General features: G+C 35.2%; 1 protein-coding gene across 6 annotated transcripts in view; it reads right to left on the bottom strand.

Moving 5' to 3' along the window:
• Positions 1 to 19,376, bottom strand: part of RYR2 (ryanodine receptor 2) — a 384,358-nt gene that overhangs the window by 262,952 nt on the left and 102,030 nt on the right. For all 6 annotated transcript variants that reach the window (XM_077175563.1, XM_077175560.1, XM_077175562.1 and 3 more), the window contains exon 3: positions 6,920 to 7,024. In XM_077175563.1, the coding sequence (XP_077031678.1) occupies positions 6,920 to 7,024 (105 nt within the window). The remainder of the gene's footprint in view (positions 1 to 6,919; positions 7,025 to 19,376) is intronic.

The raw sequence follows: 19,376 nt of genomic DNA on the forward strand, positions 1-19,376 counted from the left end.
ATCCAAGGTAGAAAGAGACACACTACACCCTGAGTTCCTCATTCTAATCTATCTGCCAGTATTTCTCAGCTGTCCTCATGGCAGCTCAATACATAGAAATGCCAGTTTCAGTGACTTCTACATTGCTTCTATTCAGTCAGCAACTTTTAGTCCAACTATTTTCAGTTTGTTCCCTAGGACCACATGGAATCTGAACCAATTCTTGTTTTAATCCTCACTTTTCCATTCCGCTTCAATGGCAGAATTGAATTTGCTAAAGTTCTCCCTGAGTTAGACTGCAACAGGGCCTGAGTGCTCCACTGAGTACTCATTCCACAATCAGATTTTTCCTTCCATAACCAATGTTCTTCTTCAGATGGGCTGGGAGAACACCCAAAAGTATCAAACAGAAGAAGTCTGCTTCCAGCTCTGAACCTGCAGCTCTCTGGAAGAGCAGCCCTCAGGAGTTGATATGGGCATGGACAGAGTTACACATCTTCATTACCAGCCACAAGGACAGGATAGAGCTGCCAGGCACAGCAAATCTTCATGGCATGCAGTATTAGAATAGTACAGCTGCTGGGCAAATAAATATTGGGGAAAACGCAGCAAACTGCACACTGAAGTGTTCAGTAGATAATACAGCAACTAAGATCAATTTGCAGGAAACTAAAAAGGGATTTAAACCTACATTTCATTTTGCCTAAAAGTAAATAAATTTCAAGTTTACTAAGGCAACTGAGAGCAAATTTTCCCCCTTTATAATGAAGTCTAGAAAGACAAATACAAAAAAAAATACTTCAAGTTTTCTCAGAAGTAAAAAAAAACCAAATACAGTGTGATTTTCTGAATAAGCACTTAAAATCATTTCAATATAAATTCTAGAGAGTCCTAAGCTCTCCTAATGTATTCTAGTACCTAGTTTATCATGTCATTCAAAACAGAAATTGTAACTACTTATACATTCACCTTCCTTCTACAGGTGGCATGCAAAGAAATCCTTACCTATTTCACTACTGCACTCTATTCTAGTAAACAATCAAAAAGCTGACACTTGAAAGGCCACAAAAGCAGCTGAGGGAAATCCACTGAGTTCCATTGAGGATAAGTGAGTTTGGTGTATCTGTCCTGCTGGAGTCATTAAAACACAATTCCAAAGGAAACACATTACACTCCAAGAGTAGATGATTTTACCAGCAAGCAGTTCATGTAGCATGAAACCTAGCCATTAGCAAAGGAATTGAATGTTCCAAATACTTTGCTGATAAAACTGGGGGGAAAAACCCCAAAAAAACCCCAAAAACAAAACAAAACAAAACTAGAGGAGTCTCATATTCCTACATATACCTGAACAAAAAAAAAAGCCCATTCATATACCTTGTGTTGGGAGAACAAAGCACGGATCAACAAACAGCAGCTCCAGAAGCTCTCACCAAAATAGATGTCTCTTACTCTACACCCTCCCAATGATATGAGATTTTCCTGTGGATGTATGGTACAGCAGTAGAATTGGAATGGTTTGGCACTCACCAGTCTTCAGGTAGACCAGAGTGAAAAGAATGTTTTACCACTGCTGACAAAAACTAATTACATCTCTGTAAAAGACAATTTATTAATAGAGTTCTCAATCACTCCATTGGGATGGTGCAGTTAAGAGCAATCCCCTGTTTGGGATACAAGGTCTCCCATCCACACACAGAGGTACAACACACTGACATGTGAAAGCAAGTCCTGTACACCTGTATTTATATGTCATATATAAATACACACATAGGTATATAGTCTATTCATCAGGTATGGCATGTAAAATATAATCCAAAATCTTCACATTTCAGTGGTATCACTGATTACAATTATCATGAGGTACTATAAAAGACATAACAAGGTGGAAAAAAAAAATATATATATAATTTATATAATGAAACTGTTTGATATATTTCAGAAAACACAGGCAAACCAAGTGTAACTCAGCATAATAACAAGAATTCTTTTTTCCAGCCAACACAGATGATAGATGATTTTGTGCTTGTCCACTTACAGAAAAATTTCCTTTAAATGCCAAACTAATTTAATTTCCTGTACCTAGTCACTGTGCACAAAACTGGTTTTTATCTCTTTGAAGAAACAAAAGCATTAGAATAGAATGAAAGTTCAAACTAGCCCTTTTTTATATAAATACTGAGGGTAATGGTGTTTGGAATACTCAGATTATCCCATTAGAAAAAAAAAATTCATATTTAATCATATGAAAAACCTTCTGAAATACATTTCAAATAATAGTTAGTAGCAATGGGCTTTATGAAGATTACTTTACACTTAATTTTATTTTGCACACTGTGTTGGCAAATTTTTATCTTAATACCTTTTTTTCAGGCAGCATGTTTGCTTGAGGATTATTTAAAAAGAAAAACCTTTCAGATGAAATCTTAATCATTTTTGAACCAACTGAGACTAAGTAAATACCTGGCATTCTTCCATGTCAAGTATGTCTGGATACCTTTTCTTCTGGACACCCTTTTCTACTGGGTATACAGCAGCACAAAGGGAAATAATTCTCCTTGTTATAAAATGTGAGACGGTAACAGCATACAATGATGTACAGGTCTGTTGCTTAACTTTCATGAAAAAGTCATTTAAATCTCAAAACTGAAAGAAGCCACAAAATTATAAATCCCTCCCTCACACCTGAAACCTGGCAACTTCCTTCCCATGTCCTTGTGACACCTTTTGTCAGTGAAAAAAAACTGTGCAGAAGGTGCAATAGCACAAGAGTTGTTGATGGTAAAAGAGAAAACTCTGCCTTCCTTTCCTCTTATAGGATATATAAAGTTAGATCCCTTTCTCCTACCTAATATCCATCATATCTGAAAGAACTATCTAATCCTGTTTCTAATATTGTTCATATTGTCCAGAAATTGCAGAAGTTGCTGGATTCAAGAGCAATAATGGATAGATGGCCAGGCTTCATTTCTTAAGAAAATTAGGGAAAATTTCCAGGAACTGATTTGATTATGGCATTAATCACTTTTACTTTAAGAAGAAAGTACTACATGATAGAGGTCTTGAATCTAGGAAAGGAAGATGTGATTTAAATTATTTTTAAAAAATTTTAAAAATCCAACTATCCAAAAAGATAATCAAAGGAAAAAGAATCCGAAGTAAAACACAGTTCCAAGAAGTTGCAATGACCATTCCTAAATTACTCCAGAAGCAATGGATTCACCTTCTCAGGTGAATCACTCCAACTAATGAGCTTTAGTGAAATACAAGACACTTGGGTCCAGAGAAGGTTCACTGGAAATAACAACCAGGCTAAGAATAGATGGCCTGAATGCTTTTTATGGTCTTAAATGCTTTATAAAAACATAAGGGCTTTCATTTTTATCTTACATCTGCTTTTCTAATAATAAAAAGTTACACTAAGAAAATGAGCCAAAAATATTACAAAATAATACCTAGGCTGTAGGTCGCCCTTGTTTAGGACTGTGCACCTGTAATTCTGCTTGCCTAACACACCATAGCCCAAACTATGTGATGATACTCCTCATTATACAATTATTTACTATTCCATCTCCACAAGATTCCTCCCTTTTTCCTCATCTTTTTCTGGTTTGTTAGTTTTTGGTTTTTTCTTTCTTTCTTGCTCATGAACTGATGGAAGTGGTACATACATGTAGCACTCCACACCCCAGCAAAATATAAAAAAAAATACCTGTTTAAAATGAAAAGTGAAAATAATGCTACCTAAGCAAATAAACTAGGTTGTCGCTTTATTTTTGAAACCGAAACCATTCAAGCAAGCTATGAATGTCAGTGTTTTAATAAATTGTCAGAGCTAACCATACTATTTTACAGGGAAATGATGAAACCTCAGAGCACAAAATAACTACTCAGTGCCTAGAAGAAACAGAGCACTTCACACATTCTTTCTTAGGAAATTTCAGTCGTTTTCCACTGTTGCCTTTGATTTATCTGGTTCAGAAGAGTCAAGTAGATATACTCAGATAGATGGATCACTGATCTCATAAAGTATGGAAATTCTCATTTTGGGACTCTTGCACTAAAAATGTAGGGGTTTATTGCAGAGCAAACCTTGCACCTTTAATGCACACTAATTGAGAAATAGCAGTAAATCCAGTAAGTGCACACAGTTATTCTTTCTTAGGCACAAGAAAGCTGCTTATTGTTCTGACTCAAGTCAGCGTGAGATTTTGTTCATAGTACTCAGCCATTACATTACTGCTAACTTACCTGTTATATAACAAGAACACCTATTATATAAACATATCATTCAAGAGATTACACAACACAAAAGGCAAACCAGCACTCTTATAAGCACAGCATCTTAATGATTTCTAATGCAATGAAAAGTAACTGAGAACTGAAAAGACCTCCTTTTGCAGGATTCTTTCCACTAAAACACTGAGGTCACACTGAAACCAGTTTATAGCAACAATTTCTCAAAAAATTGCTGTACTTTCTTCTACTAAATGAAATGAAGCACTGTTATGTTGATAAAAAGAATTGATGCTTCTCTAGGAAGGTAAGAGTGCTTCAGGCAAGACAAATTACTTTGTATCTTAAAACTTCTTTTAACAGTTGCTTCAAACAGATATGAAGCTGTCTATATAAGTACCTGGCCTATGACTTACAAATATAAATGCAAAGGCAAAATTTAGGTATTTTTCATAGAAAGCACATACAGATACCAAATGTCAGTTCTATTAATTTATCAGCAAGTACATAGTCATTCATTTTAGTACCATCTTGGCTTTCAGAGACTTACTAAAAAGAAAAATATAGACATTGAAAACATGACCTTGTGTTCATCTACAAACCATTATTTTCAAGATTGTTGTCCTCTAATATTAGTATATTAATATGCAAGAGACACAAGCAGATTCCTAATGCATTTCTACAGAAGCCGTTGCAGTAGAAATATATTTATGATTTACTGAACACCATCTCTCTCTGTTGGTATAGCTGTAGCTCTGTATCTTCTGCTAGTGTTGGCATTTAATAGGTGCTGAGAGCACAGTAAACTACTTTGTAAATAGCCAAGAGCTACATAATGACCACACTCAGAACTTTGCTTTATCTTTCCTGTGCAGATCTCAGAAGACCTTTGAGTACAGAGCACTGTAAACCAGAGCAGCTGCCATCAGTGTTATTTAGGCAGGGGTGTAAGTGTCCAGAATTCTGACTTTCATGGTTATGCACAGAAAACATCAGCAATTTTTTCCAGAAAATACCAGATTACCACCAAACGTAGTATGAATCATCGGTCAGCATGTCCTACAAAAATCTTTTTCTACTCACATCAAGTGCACAAAATAGTCCAGAACTAGTGCAAATATTCCACCTAAGACCCCCTACAAAGCTCTCTTAAGTCTGCCCTGTTCCCAGCAGAATACCTGAGCTCACATTGTCTAATCATTCTGCAGAAGTTTGTTCATTCTCCAAAGTTCTCCAGGTGTGATCTCTGTATTAAAAGCAAATATTCTCCTAACATATGGCCCCAGCACTCTGCTAAAGACAGTGCAAGAGAAAATCTGCAAGTTGATTTTATGTTTTAAAGAAAAGTTTCAGTACTTCATATTCAAAAATTGAATGCTTTTTCATTCACTGCATTCTACCCTATAGCATTACTTTATCACACATTCCCCTATACTTCCTTTAGTTCATGCCCTGCTCACATCTGTTGGGAATAAACATAAAGAAAACTGTTGCTCTACTTTACACATGTTGCCATACACAGTTATCACTGTACATCCTGGGGATTGGACTGTGATTTTTGACATTATGCCTTTGTATGTCTGTTCTTTTGATTTTATTTTTTCCCTGTGAATTTGCTTCCCCTGGTTTCAGTATTCACAAAGGGAAGAGGGATTTAGAAGTCTGTGTCTGTATTTAGAGGTCTGTACCACCTCTTCTCTCAGATATGCTTGTCATTCTCTTGGACCAAATTGTCACTGCAGAATACACTCTGGATCATCCATGGGACTGCTCCCAGACTTAATTTCCCAAATACCATTTTCAGTCTAAGTGCCTGGCATTTCATGGGACTGACTACTTTACATTAGTTCGGTTTCTTGAGGCATCCCCATAAATATCAGAGTCACGCTTATCTCCTGCCAGCTTTCTTGACTGATGGACTTATGGTTAACACCTACTTGTCTTTTGCCTGTATAACTCCTATGTTTAGTCACTCTTCCTCAAAAATTAACAGGATTTGAGCTAGAGCATAGCATTCAGATGAACACTATAAAGTGCATATGGAACACTCAATTACAGCATAACAAATCAAATTAACTGCACTGCAGGGAACAGTAATTACACTACTATGATTTATTTGTAAATAACTATTTGTTAGTCAAAAAATTAATTCCTATTAGAAATAATAATAATAATTCTTATAGGATTTAAGTAATTCCTATATCCTTCATTTTTCAGACTGCTATTTCTTGTCCACCAAGCTCAATAATATTTTATCTTCAGCTTAAAGGTCTGCCACGGCATATTTTAGATCAGGGCATACACATGAATTTGATTATTTCCAGACACAACCAGCATACATCCAAGTCATTTTAAGACCTTTTGACAGTCTCACCCAATATAGGCAGGAATGCTCAGAAAGTTTATTTGTTCAGAAGAAGTGATCAAGCTTTATATGACACATTATGAGATTTGCCAAATTAAAACACCCTTGTAACTCTATACTGACTCACAGCACATTGAAATTGCGAATTTACAACTCTGGCAAGCTTCAGTGGACACTGCAAGTGCTTATAATTTCCAAAAAAACCAGACATTCCCATAGCAAAGGAGGAAAATTCAGCACAATCATGCTATAAGCATGTGACAGCCATGAAACCTGTGGTCCCATATGAAAAAAGTACTATTTTGCAAGATAAAGAAAGGTGAATATTTAATAACTTACCCCTTCTGCCTTTTCTTCTGTGTTAGCCAGCATTTCCTGGAGGGCCCGTACTGACAGAGACTGCTCCAGCACAAAGGTGCAGATAGACAAATCAGGTGGAACATTCTAGGCAAAAGAAAACCATGAGATCACATTAGTAACACATTTGCCACACTTTCCAGTGGCTCTATTTTGCCTCACCATCCATGGATCTGAAAGATCTAATACATCTCTGAGGCTATGAAATCCAGCCACATACTGGGCTGCAACAGTTAAGTTTTAGCCAGTAAAGGGAAGCAATGCTCTGCTCAGCATGTGCAAGCTGATACCTGGGGAATCTCTAAAAAAGAATCTCTAAAAAAGATTTAGGTCCCCTCTAAAAAAGAAAGAAACTCTCAATAAAAGAAGAAACCAATGAATTCCATCAAGTTCTGCAGATGATCACCATGAATGTCAGGGCTAGTGCACTCCCCCTGTGTGTCTGCAGAGAGGAGGAGAGTGATCTTGCAATTCTCTTTAAAAATCTAATAGTGATTACAGGGGAATAGAGGTAGACTCTTCTTGGATGTGGTCCTTGGAAGGAATAGGAGCAGCAATACAAGTTGCACAAAGAAAATCAGAAAAAAAAAAAACTGGGAGTGGAAAGGCTCCTAGGCAAAACAATGATGGGTCTGCTTGGACATTAGCACATGGAACATGTGTCGCAGACATTATGCTCAGATTGTGAGGAAAACCAAATTCAGTCTTTAGGCTACTGGTAGTTAGCCAGAGCTCATGATTATCATGAAGGAGCCAGAGCTCATGATTATCATGAAGGTCAAGATGAATTTTCATAGTAGAAATAGTGGACACCAAGTATCAAGGCCAAGTCAGCAGCTTCAAAGCCTTGCGGGGAACTATACTTCACTACAGGCTGCTCTAACTGGGATAAAACTAAAAAGTCTTACAAAAATTATTAGTTAACTTGACATGCTTGAAATAAATATCATTGAACTATTGAAAAGTTAATTTTCCAGACTATCATAAAAATTCATATAAAATTGAAAGAAGTTTGTAATAGCAATGTCTTAGTTACAAAGTAGCAAAGTAAAATTAGAATTTATGTGGGGATCTTTTCTTCTGTTAATAGAACATGCAACTCCTACGCACCTTTACTTGCCTCCAGAAATTCTTTGGCATCCCTTCTCTATTTTCTTTTCATGTTAGTTGCATATTTTAGTTTAGGAATACTTTTATTGACTGTTGGAATTCAGTTTTTTACACCCTGAATTCTTTTGCTGCTAAATCTGTAAAACTGCACACTTACTCAAACTGTGTACAAAGTGAACAGGCGACTTCCAAGGCCAAATTGTAAAAGTTAGTTGCAAAATCTTTCCCCCCCATACAAAAGTTCGTTTTCTCAGAATGCCTCACAATCTTACTAGCTTATTATATTTCTGTTCATCCCTACTAAACACAGCAATTCAGGTCTGTTTAATACATAATAGATATTTCATTATTTTCTAATACCTATATTTCAATGAAATTAATGTAAAATTGTACGTTAAATTTCAGCCAGATGAAAAGGTTTTAAAAGCATCTTCTGTTGCATGGGTTTTGACTGACTTATGCAATGACACTTTGCCATGAAATATTTTTTCAGCCAACTCCTTCAGAATTAGGTCTCTCATTATTTATCAGTGTTCTTGTTACTATTTTTCATATATAGCTAGTCAGACACTACAACAGTCCTTTTAATGGTAAGACTGGGCCAACCAACAACCAATTATATTGTCTTCAAAACATCCTTGTATTGTAAGTGTAAGTACCATCACAAGCCCTTATGTTACAAAGCAGGAAAGAGAGCACTCAGAGATCTCAGGCTGCAAGGTGCTGCTTCTACTCAGTTAACATAAGGACATTTTTCCAGTCTAGAAAGCCTCACAGCCTAAGAGTGCAGCTCGCCCTCCAGTCTGCCCAGTTAAACTGACAAACAAGAGTACAAACAAAAGAGAAAAGTGTGCTCAGAAATGAGTCAAGGCTAACTTTTCTGCATCTATAACCAAACCAAGTCTCCTTAACAATATTCCCACTGTTGTTGCAGTTATTTAAAGCAGCATTTTTGCTGGCAGAACATGTCTCACACATACAATTTTGGACATATCAAATGTTTTACTATTGAACCTACCCCACAGGTTATATACTCTATAATATCGAAAATCCTGCATCATTCCAAACACTCATCAAACCAACATATCTAGGACACTTTTCCTTCATCCATTTCATTCTCCTTTATGTTCAAGACAGCCATGAGCACTTCCTTTCCTACCCGTTAAGACTAAGGCATCAAGTCCCAAAGAACACTTTTCAGCTATTCTCATTGTAGATGAGTAAGGAACACTTTTTGCTGCTCGGGAGTAAAGAAGGAGAAATGTATGAGATGTTTTGCTTTAATTAAGTGAAAGAAGTACTGTGTTCTTACAGTCTAGCAAAATGTTAGAGACTTTTCTTCATGAGGCAAAAGGGAGAGCACATTATCCCACCTCATCTTCATTGCATGAATGCCTGGGTACTTGGTGGCCCTCAGAGAGAAATGTTCTTCCCTTAAGAGCTTTGGAAAGATGCACCCACTGATGCTTGCAGGAAGCATGTGATTTAGACCTTCTTCTCTGGCACTTCCTCAGCCAGCTCTGCTCTACTGAAAATCCAACAGGCATGACTGCATCAATCCCAGCACGTACAACAATCAAAGCATGGAAGAACAGGAGACAGATGCAGAACTGCCAATGTATTTAGCTCAGTTACAGCTCTGCTCATCCCTCTACGCTTTATTTCAATGCTGATGCTTTTAACGCTATGGATTTAAAGAATGAGGCTTTGGGCCTCAGACACAGACTGAAGTTTCCTCTCTTGAATAGCCCCCTCCAAAGACAGTAATTCCAAGTAATTTTAAAGCTGTCATTTAAATATAACAAAAATTATTCACAAGTGTCTTTTCCATCTCTTCAAAGCATAAAATAAATATGAGGAAAGAAACCAGAGTCTTTGCCAGACCTCTGATTATCTATCTTATTTTCTGTCAAATTATCTCACACACAGACAGAGTATGGCATATGAAAAATAAAGGTATTCTGTGGCAGTCTAACATTCTCTACTGAAAAATATTTTCATGCACAGTACACAGCACATTTTAGACTCAGCCTGGAGAGCAACTGCATATTCTAGAGGCTGCAAGGAAAACTTGCATGAATTTGTTTTCAACATCAGGCTTTTTTGAGGACAGGTGAAATGTGTTGGCAGATATTTCAGTGACTGCTTTGCTAGACTATAAACACACTATTAAATAATTAGTAATTTTAAAGAAAATATTTTGCTACACGTCTAACAACCCACAAATGCACTTTTAATAAACATCAAAATTACCAGGTTTTACTAACAGTTAAATGGTAACAATACACCTCTATTTTGATAACAGAATGCAAACTATAACCCCAAACACTGATCAGCTCAAAAGCAGAGGTCTCATCAGATATAAATAACCATATTGGCAATCTTCAACCTTCTTTTCCACCAATTTTCATCATATTTATATTTGCTGCAGTAACTTATTAATTGAAGACATAGAAAATTAATTCATATTCCAAAGTGGAGATTGTTTTGTTCTGTGACACAGCATATAATGGTCTTGGACAATCCAGGGAATCTGTACCACTTCAGTTCATATGACCAGTGGAAAACTCTAACATAATTTATTTTCAGTTCATTTCTGACACATTTGCAAAATCAATCATACTTAAATGGGTTTGACTATAAAATATACTCACTGACTTATAAGATAAATAGTAGTAACTCCAGTTTATCTCAGTATTAATTAAAGCATTACTGATTTGGCTGCCAGTTTATGTTTAGATTTGCCCTCTTATCAATTTTTCTTTTTAGAAAATCTACTCAGTCATAATTACAGCCTAATATGCAAGTAGTTCAATTTTTTTTAATGTTATTACATAAATAAATAGAAATTGCATATTACATTTCAAAAGGACACGGAGTACCTCTAGGAGAAAAGCAATAGATTATTATTACCTTTTTCTATTGTTCCTTCATCATGGCTTGTAATATAGCCCAATCAGGAAAATTAGAGAGGTTAAAATAAATGTAACGGTCATCTGGAATTTTTAAGGCATACCCATTACTGAAGTAATTACTGGATTATTTAGAAAACTGGTGAATTCCTTATTCTTCCTGTCATTTAAAACTACATTTGTTGTGGACACTAGTTTTCTGTAGTAATATTTGCATATTAAACTACGCTTTACTCTGTGGGAGGCAGATTTGCAAATTAGATAATCATACCCTTTATTAAAAAGGTGTTTCAAGTAAAGCTTTTAAAATATATTTCAAAATAACCCTAACTGCATTCCAACCCACAGGTGAATCATGGGTACTGGATGTATTAATTATCCTCAGTTTAATTTTCTAGAGAATTTCTATTTACACACTCCAAGGAAAGCAAGAGGCTGAGACACAAAACTCAGTGCTGTTGTCATTACTCTGACAATCACACAGTGCTAACAAGCCACTGGAATGTAGAAGCTGCTCAAATAATACGTTGCATATAATCTTGTGAATGTAAACTGAACTTCTGCCTCTCATAAATATTACTACAAGACTGAAGGATAATAAATTGCATCAGCAAACAGAATTCTATCTCTCAGAATAGGCAGCTTCACCTCAGCTTTACTTGTCTTCCTAGATATTTGCAAACTTCTTATTTTTCCAACCGAATTCCCAATTAAATGGACTTGCAGGTACTTTGTTTTTAACTGTATACTGAGAATTCACACAACAGTGCCTAATCAATCATCTAATTAAGCAGCCTGATGTCAAAAAATGAGATGTGAGTGTTCATAACTCTTTTTAATGCTAGCACATTTACTAGATACCTAACCTCAAGAATCCAAGTAGGAGGACTCAGAAAATTCATTTTAGTACAGAATTTAAGCAAAACATCTGTAGTCCTATTTGTGGGAGTAGTCTGAAAGAAACTGAACCCATTAGCTATTTTCAAGTTACATTTCAATTTATACATCTCTATCTTTCTGGCAGCCCTTTCTATTTAAATGAGATTCTGTCTGGTGACAGTGATGAAATACACTCAATATATAACCAAGGAAAAACTTCTGTTTCTAGGACTCTATAGAAGGCCCAGCTTTCCTTGTTTTCAAGCTTGTCATCGAAACATGCACACAGAACAGAAATATATGGGTCTGACAAACCAAGTCCCGTCAGCCAAACAGAATGAACCATATTCATCAAATCCCAAAGCAGAAAAGACAGAGAATGAATTATGAGCCTTACAGTTTCAGTTCTGTAGAGTGCCAAATAACACTGTCCGCTCCCTAGAACTCCTCCAGGAGCAGTGTCAAGCTTCCATGTGTTTAACATGAGCAGACTGTGAAGGTTGCCTGGACACCTCCTACAGAAAGTTTGCTATCAGCTGCTTCTGACAACTTCAGTCTGAAACCATCAGTTTCTGTATGAGGCTTTTATAGGACATTCCATCCCAAGCAATTGTCTCTCTAAAAAGCAGAGAAATTTTCAGCATTCAAAGCTTTTCATGTTACTCTACCTAAAACTTGTAATGTCCTCATGTTTTTGGAAAAGCAGCTTGACAAGGAAGTGGCTTTTTGTCACAAGCACACTTTTCACTTTTTCTAGGAAATACTTCAAAAATCTGGGCATGTTCTACTTCCTGAAAAACAACATTGTCACATAGTGCAAAGTTCTTGTTAACATCTGAAAGCTCAAAAGTGTCCTTTTTGCACAGGAAAACTGTTTCAGCTGTTTCAGGAGATAAAACTTAGAAAATGACAGGAGGATAAAATCAGAACAGGGTCTAGAATTAAAAAATAAAAAAAAAATAAAAAAAAAAAGAAAAGGAAGAAGGATACAAACACAGGGAAAACCAGCTAGTGGTGGAACTGAAGTCAGACACAAATACATTGCAATCATTCTACTTGCAAATCTTAAAATACAAGACAGGTCCATGTCCTCAGTGGTTCTCTTGAATTGTGTTGGTTTCCTATGCCACATGCTGATCTCCTTGTTAATCTGACCTAAACAATTGACTGGTTTAATTTTCTTAAAAATACTCTCTCTGGTCACATATATAAAGTTTTACCATCTTGTCCAGATCCCTGAGTACAGAAGTCTCCCATAAGGGAAGCGTTATTTAATAAAACCAGCAGTGGAAGAAACCTTGATACACTGAGCATACTTTCTGTTGACACATCAAACACTCTTCTACAGGAGTTTTTGTATGATTACAGGGAGTTACTCGTTTTTATTCTCTATTAGTTTGCACAGAAGTGAAGACAAAACTCCTTCCCCACTTTCATTTTCAGAGAGTGAAATGTCATCTGCTGGTCACTGTGTAGCAGAGCTCATCGGCAAAGAAAATTGTGTGTGCCTGAAACTTAATCTGTACAAACTTGAAGGCATAGAAGGAAACTGCTACTTGGGGTTTTTCCTTCTCACAATCTTCTTTCAAAATCCCTGAAAAAATCTACTTCTACTTAAGATATTCTTACTAAAGTACAATTAGAGTATTTTCCTTTATGCTGAAAACAGAGTTTCATCGTACAATTTTTCAGTTTTTGCTCTTTGGAAATAGCTTTGATCCTGAAACCTGTCAAAGGTCTTGAGGCCATTTTATTAACAGAGCAGACTATCTTAATCACTTGGAAGCTGTAATTCCTGGTAAGGTATTTGCTTTCTGTATAGATTAAGGGCTGCATACATTCCACCTTTAAATGGATAAGAGGCTTTTTCCTCTTACCCTCCATCTCTTCCCTCTAGTCTCCTTTCTAACCTAAGGACATAAGTCCCACATATCTACATTACTGAGAGCTGTTTCCTTTTTATCTCCTTTTTGAAAATTTAAAAGTCTTTGCAACAGATAGAAGTGATATTAGGTAAGGAGCCATACAACTACACCCCAGCATTGATGGATAAACTTGGTCAATCAGCTCAACTCCCATCACAACATTTGCTGCTGTAGCCAGAAGCTTAGATGAACTTAATTAATAGTGTATCACCCTAGTGCAGTGAAAATGTGTTAATTTTTAAGGTAATTAGGAAAATTTCATGCTGATTAATAAAATAAGAAAAGCTCATAGGATCAACAGCACTACAGAGGGTCTAGGCACACATCCAAATTAAAAACATGGTTTGTTTATCTTCATATTAATGTTGAAAATTCTATCTTATTATGCTAATCTTACGTGTATAATTCAAAACTTTAATGTTCCCTTTTATTCTTAGAGATTATGTTGTATTTGTAGCTACTGCAATGAATAATGGAAAAATCTAGGATGATTATTATCATGGGAGGGTACTGTTGCTTTAGAACCTGGAAGGAAGCATTCTACCCTTAATTTTTGCAGCATCAGAAAGATGACCTTTATAAAATACTATTTTGTCCCTCTCTGAAAAACATACCAGATAGCCAAAAGGAAAATCTTCCTAATCCCTGACCAGATTTAATATAAGCCAAACACATTACAGCAGTCATATTTCTAAGTAGCAACCCTGTAACCTTTCAGGATCAAACAAATAGGGCAGACATGCACATGTTTTGTGCCTGTAATAAGTGAAACAGCCTGACCTGTGTCAGTGGAAGTTCTTGCCCCTGCATAATAACCAATAGGCCATTATTTGCTGAGATTCTCTTACTGTTAAATTTATCCCATATCTGAAATCTTCACAGTAGAATTTTCACATTTAAAAGTACATCCAAATAACATAAACACTAGTCCTCCCAGAATACGAACTGTTATGAGCAATTCATCTATGTTGCAGTAAACATGAAAAACTATGTCTAAGAAAAGTAAAATCTGCTTATTTATCTCATAAATTGTTGACTAAAAAACATAAGACATCAAATTTTAACTTTTAAGGATTTTGTTGTAAGTTTTAACTATTATATTTTCCATTGTACGTTGCTGAAATCAGTGGTCAACCTGTGTACCTAAGAAAATCAAATATTGCTCAATGGGGCACTGGGAGTTTATGCTCTGATTCACCTCTGACTTGCCCTTAAATGAAGGAAAGGAGATGCATCATCAGCTCTCTCCTGAGTAAGACAGTTTAAAATTATATTTAAAAAAATACATCACCTTAGAAGATATATACATCCACCTGTGAAGTGTAAAGCAAATCAATTAGAATCATATATTGAAAGTTTTTTCTCAGGTCCCTGTCTATGCTGGGGTTTAAAATAACCTTTCAATTGTCTGGTATTGGTTTATTTTCTAAAAAACAGACCAAAAAAATCCACATAATTGTAAGTTCTTCAAAATTTTTTTTGAAAACCAATTTTTTTTTCATTAATTATTCTAAGGAATTCTCCTTTCTATAGACAAAAAAAAATTTAGTAAGAATTATGTAGACAGTTGTGTGTATCAGCTTCATGATAAATTAGCTAGAAACATGCAAAACAAAAAGGAATTATTTTGCCAATTTGAGCTAATGAAGACTTGCAGAGTCATTAATCTATGATGTATTTTTCAAATGTATCAGCCTAAAGAGGCTTAATTTATTGTTAGTGTACTTCAGACCAACCAAATCAGATATCAAATATGGCACTCAAAGCTTATTAAGCTTTATTCTTAAAACAGCTAATCAAACTAGGCATGTTTCTTATTTAAAAATAAGACCTTACTGCAATTTGACTTAATTTCTATTGGCCTTTTTATTTGCTAATACTCAATCAACTTACATACACTAGAAAGAGAAATTCTGTATTGATGGGCTTTCTAATTTATTGAATAATGGGCACTCAAATGGTTTCTTAGAAAGTCAGTTCGTATTTCATATTGCACTGAGCAGAATATTTGTTTGCTTTCTGGGACCTCTGTCCAACCTTCTCATGCAAGTCCTGTGCTAGCCCTGTTTCTTTTTCTCTCGCAGTACTCAAAATGTCACAGATTTGCAATTTTCCTTCATGTAGAAATAGCTTGTCCCTGCTGTTTCCTTTAAAGATCAATACATACCTTGGCTGTTTAAAGCATCTTAAACTATCAAAACTAATTCATCCTACATTATCTAAAGCCATTTGAACAACTCTTGATTTTGATCTGCAGTTCTGTCAATTATTGCCTTATCGCCAGCTGTAAACTTTGTACTGTGCAAATATAATTGGTCAATACTAGGAGAAACACCAAGAAAACCTGAAATTCTTACATCCCTGTTATCATTAAAAGACATTTAGATGTGGGATAGAAGCAGAGTTTGAAGTATTAAGGGAAGATTCTATCAGATGTTTGAAATCAGCCCAGTGACATTTGTTTCCTGATTTTTAATCACATGTAAAAAGTCAGTGCTCACAAAAAGGCAACACTTTTGTGCGAGGTGTCTTTGAAAATATGCCAAGACAAGAGTACAAATACCTGGAAGATGGAATAAACTTCCCACTCCTAAATATATTCTTTATATCCCGTAGGGAAGAAAAAGAGAACTTGGAAGGAGTTAAAGCTCCATAATATCCATTAGCATTATTCACATATTCACATTCATCTCTATTATGTACAGGTTTTCAAACAAACAGCAGACATTCAGCAGTTATTCAGAAACAATTAAACACTCAGGAAAAGCAGCCTGAACTGTAACCTTGAGCATTTACACAAAATCCTCAGGAGCATAATAACTTATTTTACCATCTGGCCTGAGTTTTTTTAATGCAAAATAAAGCAACTGTTCTTTTGTTTGTGAAACCATAAAAAGTTAATCTTGTATTTGTATATGGTAACCCAACAGTCAGCACTAGGAAAGTTATTAAAACAATTTGCATTTGGGTTTCAAACACAGGGTCACAAAGCATATATCTTCAAACTCCAAACTACTTCCACTGGCCGAACTTCCCTCATCCAATTCAGACTATTTATAAACTAAAACTCTTAATTTATTGATGAAAATATTCTTATTATGATAACAAATTACAGCATTTGTCAGTTGCTACAAAAGCACAAATAATCTTCCTCCTTTTTCATGGGGAAGTAAACAGGAGGTAAAGTCTAAAATCTTGAAAATCACAACCTAAAAGGTCTGTCTCAAAAAGTCTTAAGAAATAAACGAAAAAATATTTTACACTCTTTTTTCCATTTTGTTTCGGATATGATCAATATTAGATACCTCAAACACAGATTTACTCATTAATAGGCCACATTTCTTTGCCCTAATTTCTGAGAGCCCATTGGGCTAAGATTATTCATAAGAGTCTGCTGGACCAAATTTAGACTAACAGTTCTTAAAAATACTGAGTACAAAGTAGCAATACCATGACTTAAAGTGCAAAGACGGTACAAAGCTAATTTGGAACTGCTGTTTTAGACAAACGTTCATCTGAAAAGCTTAAAATAAGCATTTATACTTTTATGTGTTCTTAGCTTGAAACACAGATTTATTAATGTTTTTTCAGGTTTTCAGATGTGTAGCTACATATCAGTCTAATTAAAACTCAAATGACTGCTTTGTAACTACTCTGCATGTACTAATGAAGTACATTTCACTCTAACCCTTCAGAGAAAATATTTAAAATGCTGAGCTCCGGGGGACTTGGCAGAACATGCCAGCTGTGTAACCTTGTGATGTTCAGTTTCCCAGGGTAAGGCAGCAAGCCTGAAGCTTCTGGGGGGAGCTTGCACTGAAAAACCAGCACTCAAACTCCCATCAGACATGAATGTACCCAAATAAGAACTCCTACCTCAAAATATTTTTGATTTCCTCTATATATCACTTATTTATCTTTCAAGGACTTTCTTATTGTATTTTACTACAGTTACTGCATTTGGTGAAGACGAGTAATCTGTTTGTAGTCCTTAACATATAGTCCCAAGATTATTAAAGAGTCACAAGGTTTATATACTAAATGGGGGAAAAGACAAACCCAACCATCAGAAGCCATCAACTGTGCACTTGGATGAAGGCACTGCTTTGAACAGACTGTTCAAAATGCAAATAGATAAACCGATCATGCAATGACAGCAACTTTCCTTTTTACTAGGAACAGAGCTAAAAATGTTAGGACTCAGAAAATAAATCACAGCAAACTGGCAGGCTTTTAGAAGCCTGTAGAAACTTACCAAACCAATTACAGGACTGTACACCACATATCTGACTTCATTTGATCACAGTGTTTGTGTTACAGCCATATCTCAGACAAGATTTTTCAGCATAATATCTACTTCTTTTTACATTTTAATCTTTAAGTAATAAGATGCCTAAACAGTTACTGGGATATATAGTTATAAAGGAAAATTGATTTAATGGGATTTTTCAGGTTTTCTTCACTTATTTTAGACCAGAAGTGGAATTCCTACATCTGTTCTACAAAAAAAAAAAAAAAAAACCCACACAAATGAAAACAAACACCAAAAAAACAACAAAAAAACCTCCTACACAAACAAAGAAAAAACAGCCAAAACAGCCACATTATATGTGGGTTTGTAAACATTTAGGGTTTGTTTGTTTTTAACATACATTTAGATAATGATGAAAGTTGCAAACCACATTTCATCTGGAGAAACTACAACTCATCTTTTGTTCATTAAATTTCATAAATTTTATAACTTTGGGCTAAGTTTCTTGAATGGATGGCCTATGTCACTAATAGTGTGAAACAACTCACTAATATTTTAAAAAATGAGATTTTGAAATCTTTCTTGCATTGTTTCATCAATAGCAAACATGATGCAAGCATAGATATCATATATACTATCCTTTCATTCAGTGCCATCACTTGGAGTATTATCATCAACTAAACTGACCTACAATATTACTTTGATTCTATCTTTCAGTTTTTGTCACTGTATGTTCAGGTTACATGTCATGAACTCTACCAGCATATTTAGGAATTCAGAACTTTCCTTTGGAAGTGTTTTCCCAGGTGCTTTATCAATTACAGTGTTACATATTTCTAAAATAGATTTTGACTAGAAAATCCCAAGTACACAATACATTAAAGTACATTTAAAGTTTTATAATAAAACTCCATGGGTTCCAAATAATTAGTATTAAGCATTCAGGGTTATCCCCAAAACCAGAAAACTGGCCTATAATAATGTCTTACTTTTAAAAATATTAAGTAAGTGAGCATCATTTAAAAAGAAACTCTTTTCCATTCATGAATGCAGTTTGAAGATAGGAAGAGTTTTAAATTCAAATTTTGTAGCAAATAATGCCTTATTAAGCTAAAACTCAATGTATATCTCAGGCAAAACTATATTTGATAAAAAACATTTCTTTAAGATCAGAAATAATCGATTCCTGTGTGAATTTAAAACTTCAAATATCTGCTTCAACAGGAGATATAACGAAAAATGAAAATACTAAGGTTTCACAGATCGGATCTATGATTATTACACTGTTCAGTCTTTGGTGACCTGCTTGATATCACACATTTTGTTTTCTTTTTAAAAACTACCTGAGTTACAGGTGACAG

This window comes from Agelaius phoeniceus, chromosome 3 (genome assembly GCF_051311805.1).
Source record: "Agelaius phoeniceus isolate bAgePho1 chromosome 3, bAgePho1.hap1, whole genome shotgun sequence".
Classification (NCBI taxonomy): domain Eukaryota; kingdom Metazoa; phylum Chordata; class Aves; order Passeriformes; family Icteridae; genus Agelaius; species Agelaius phoeniceus.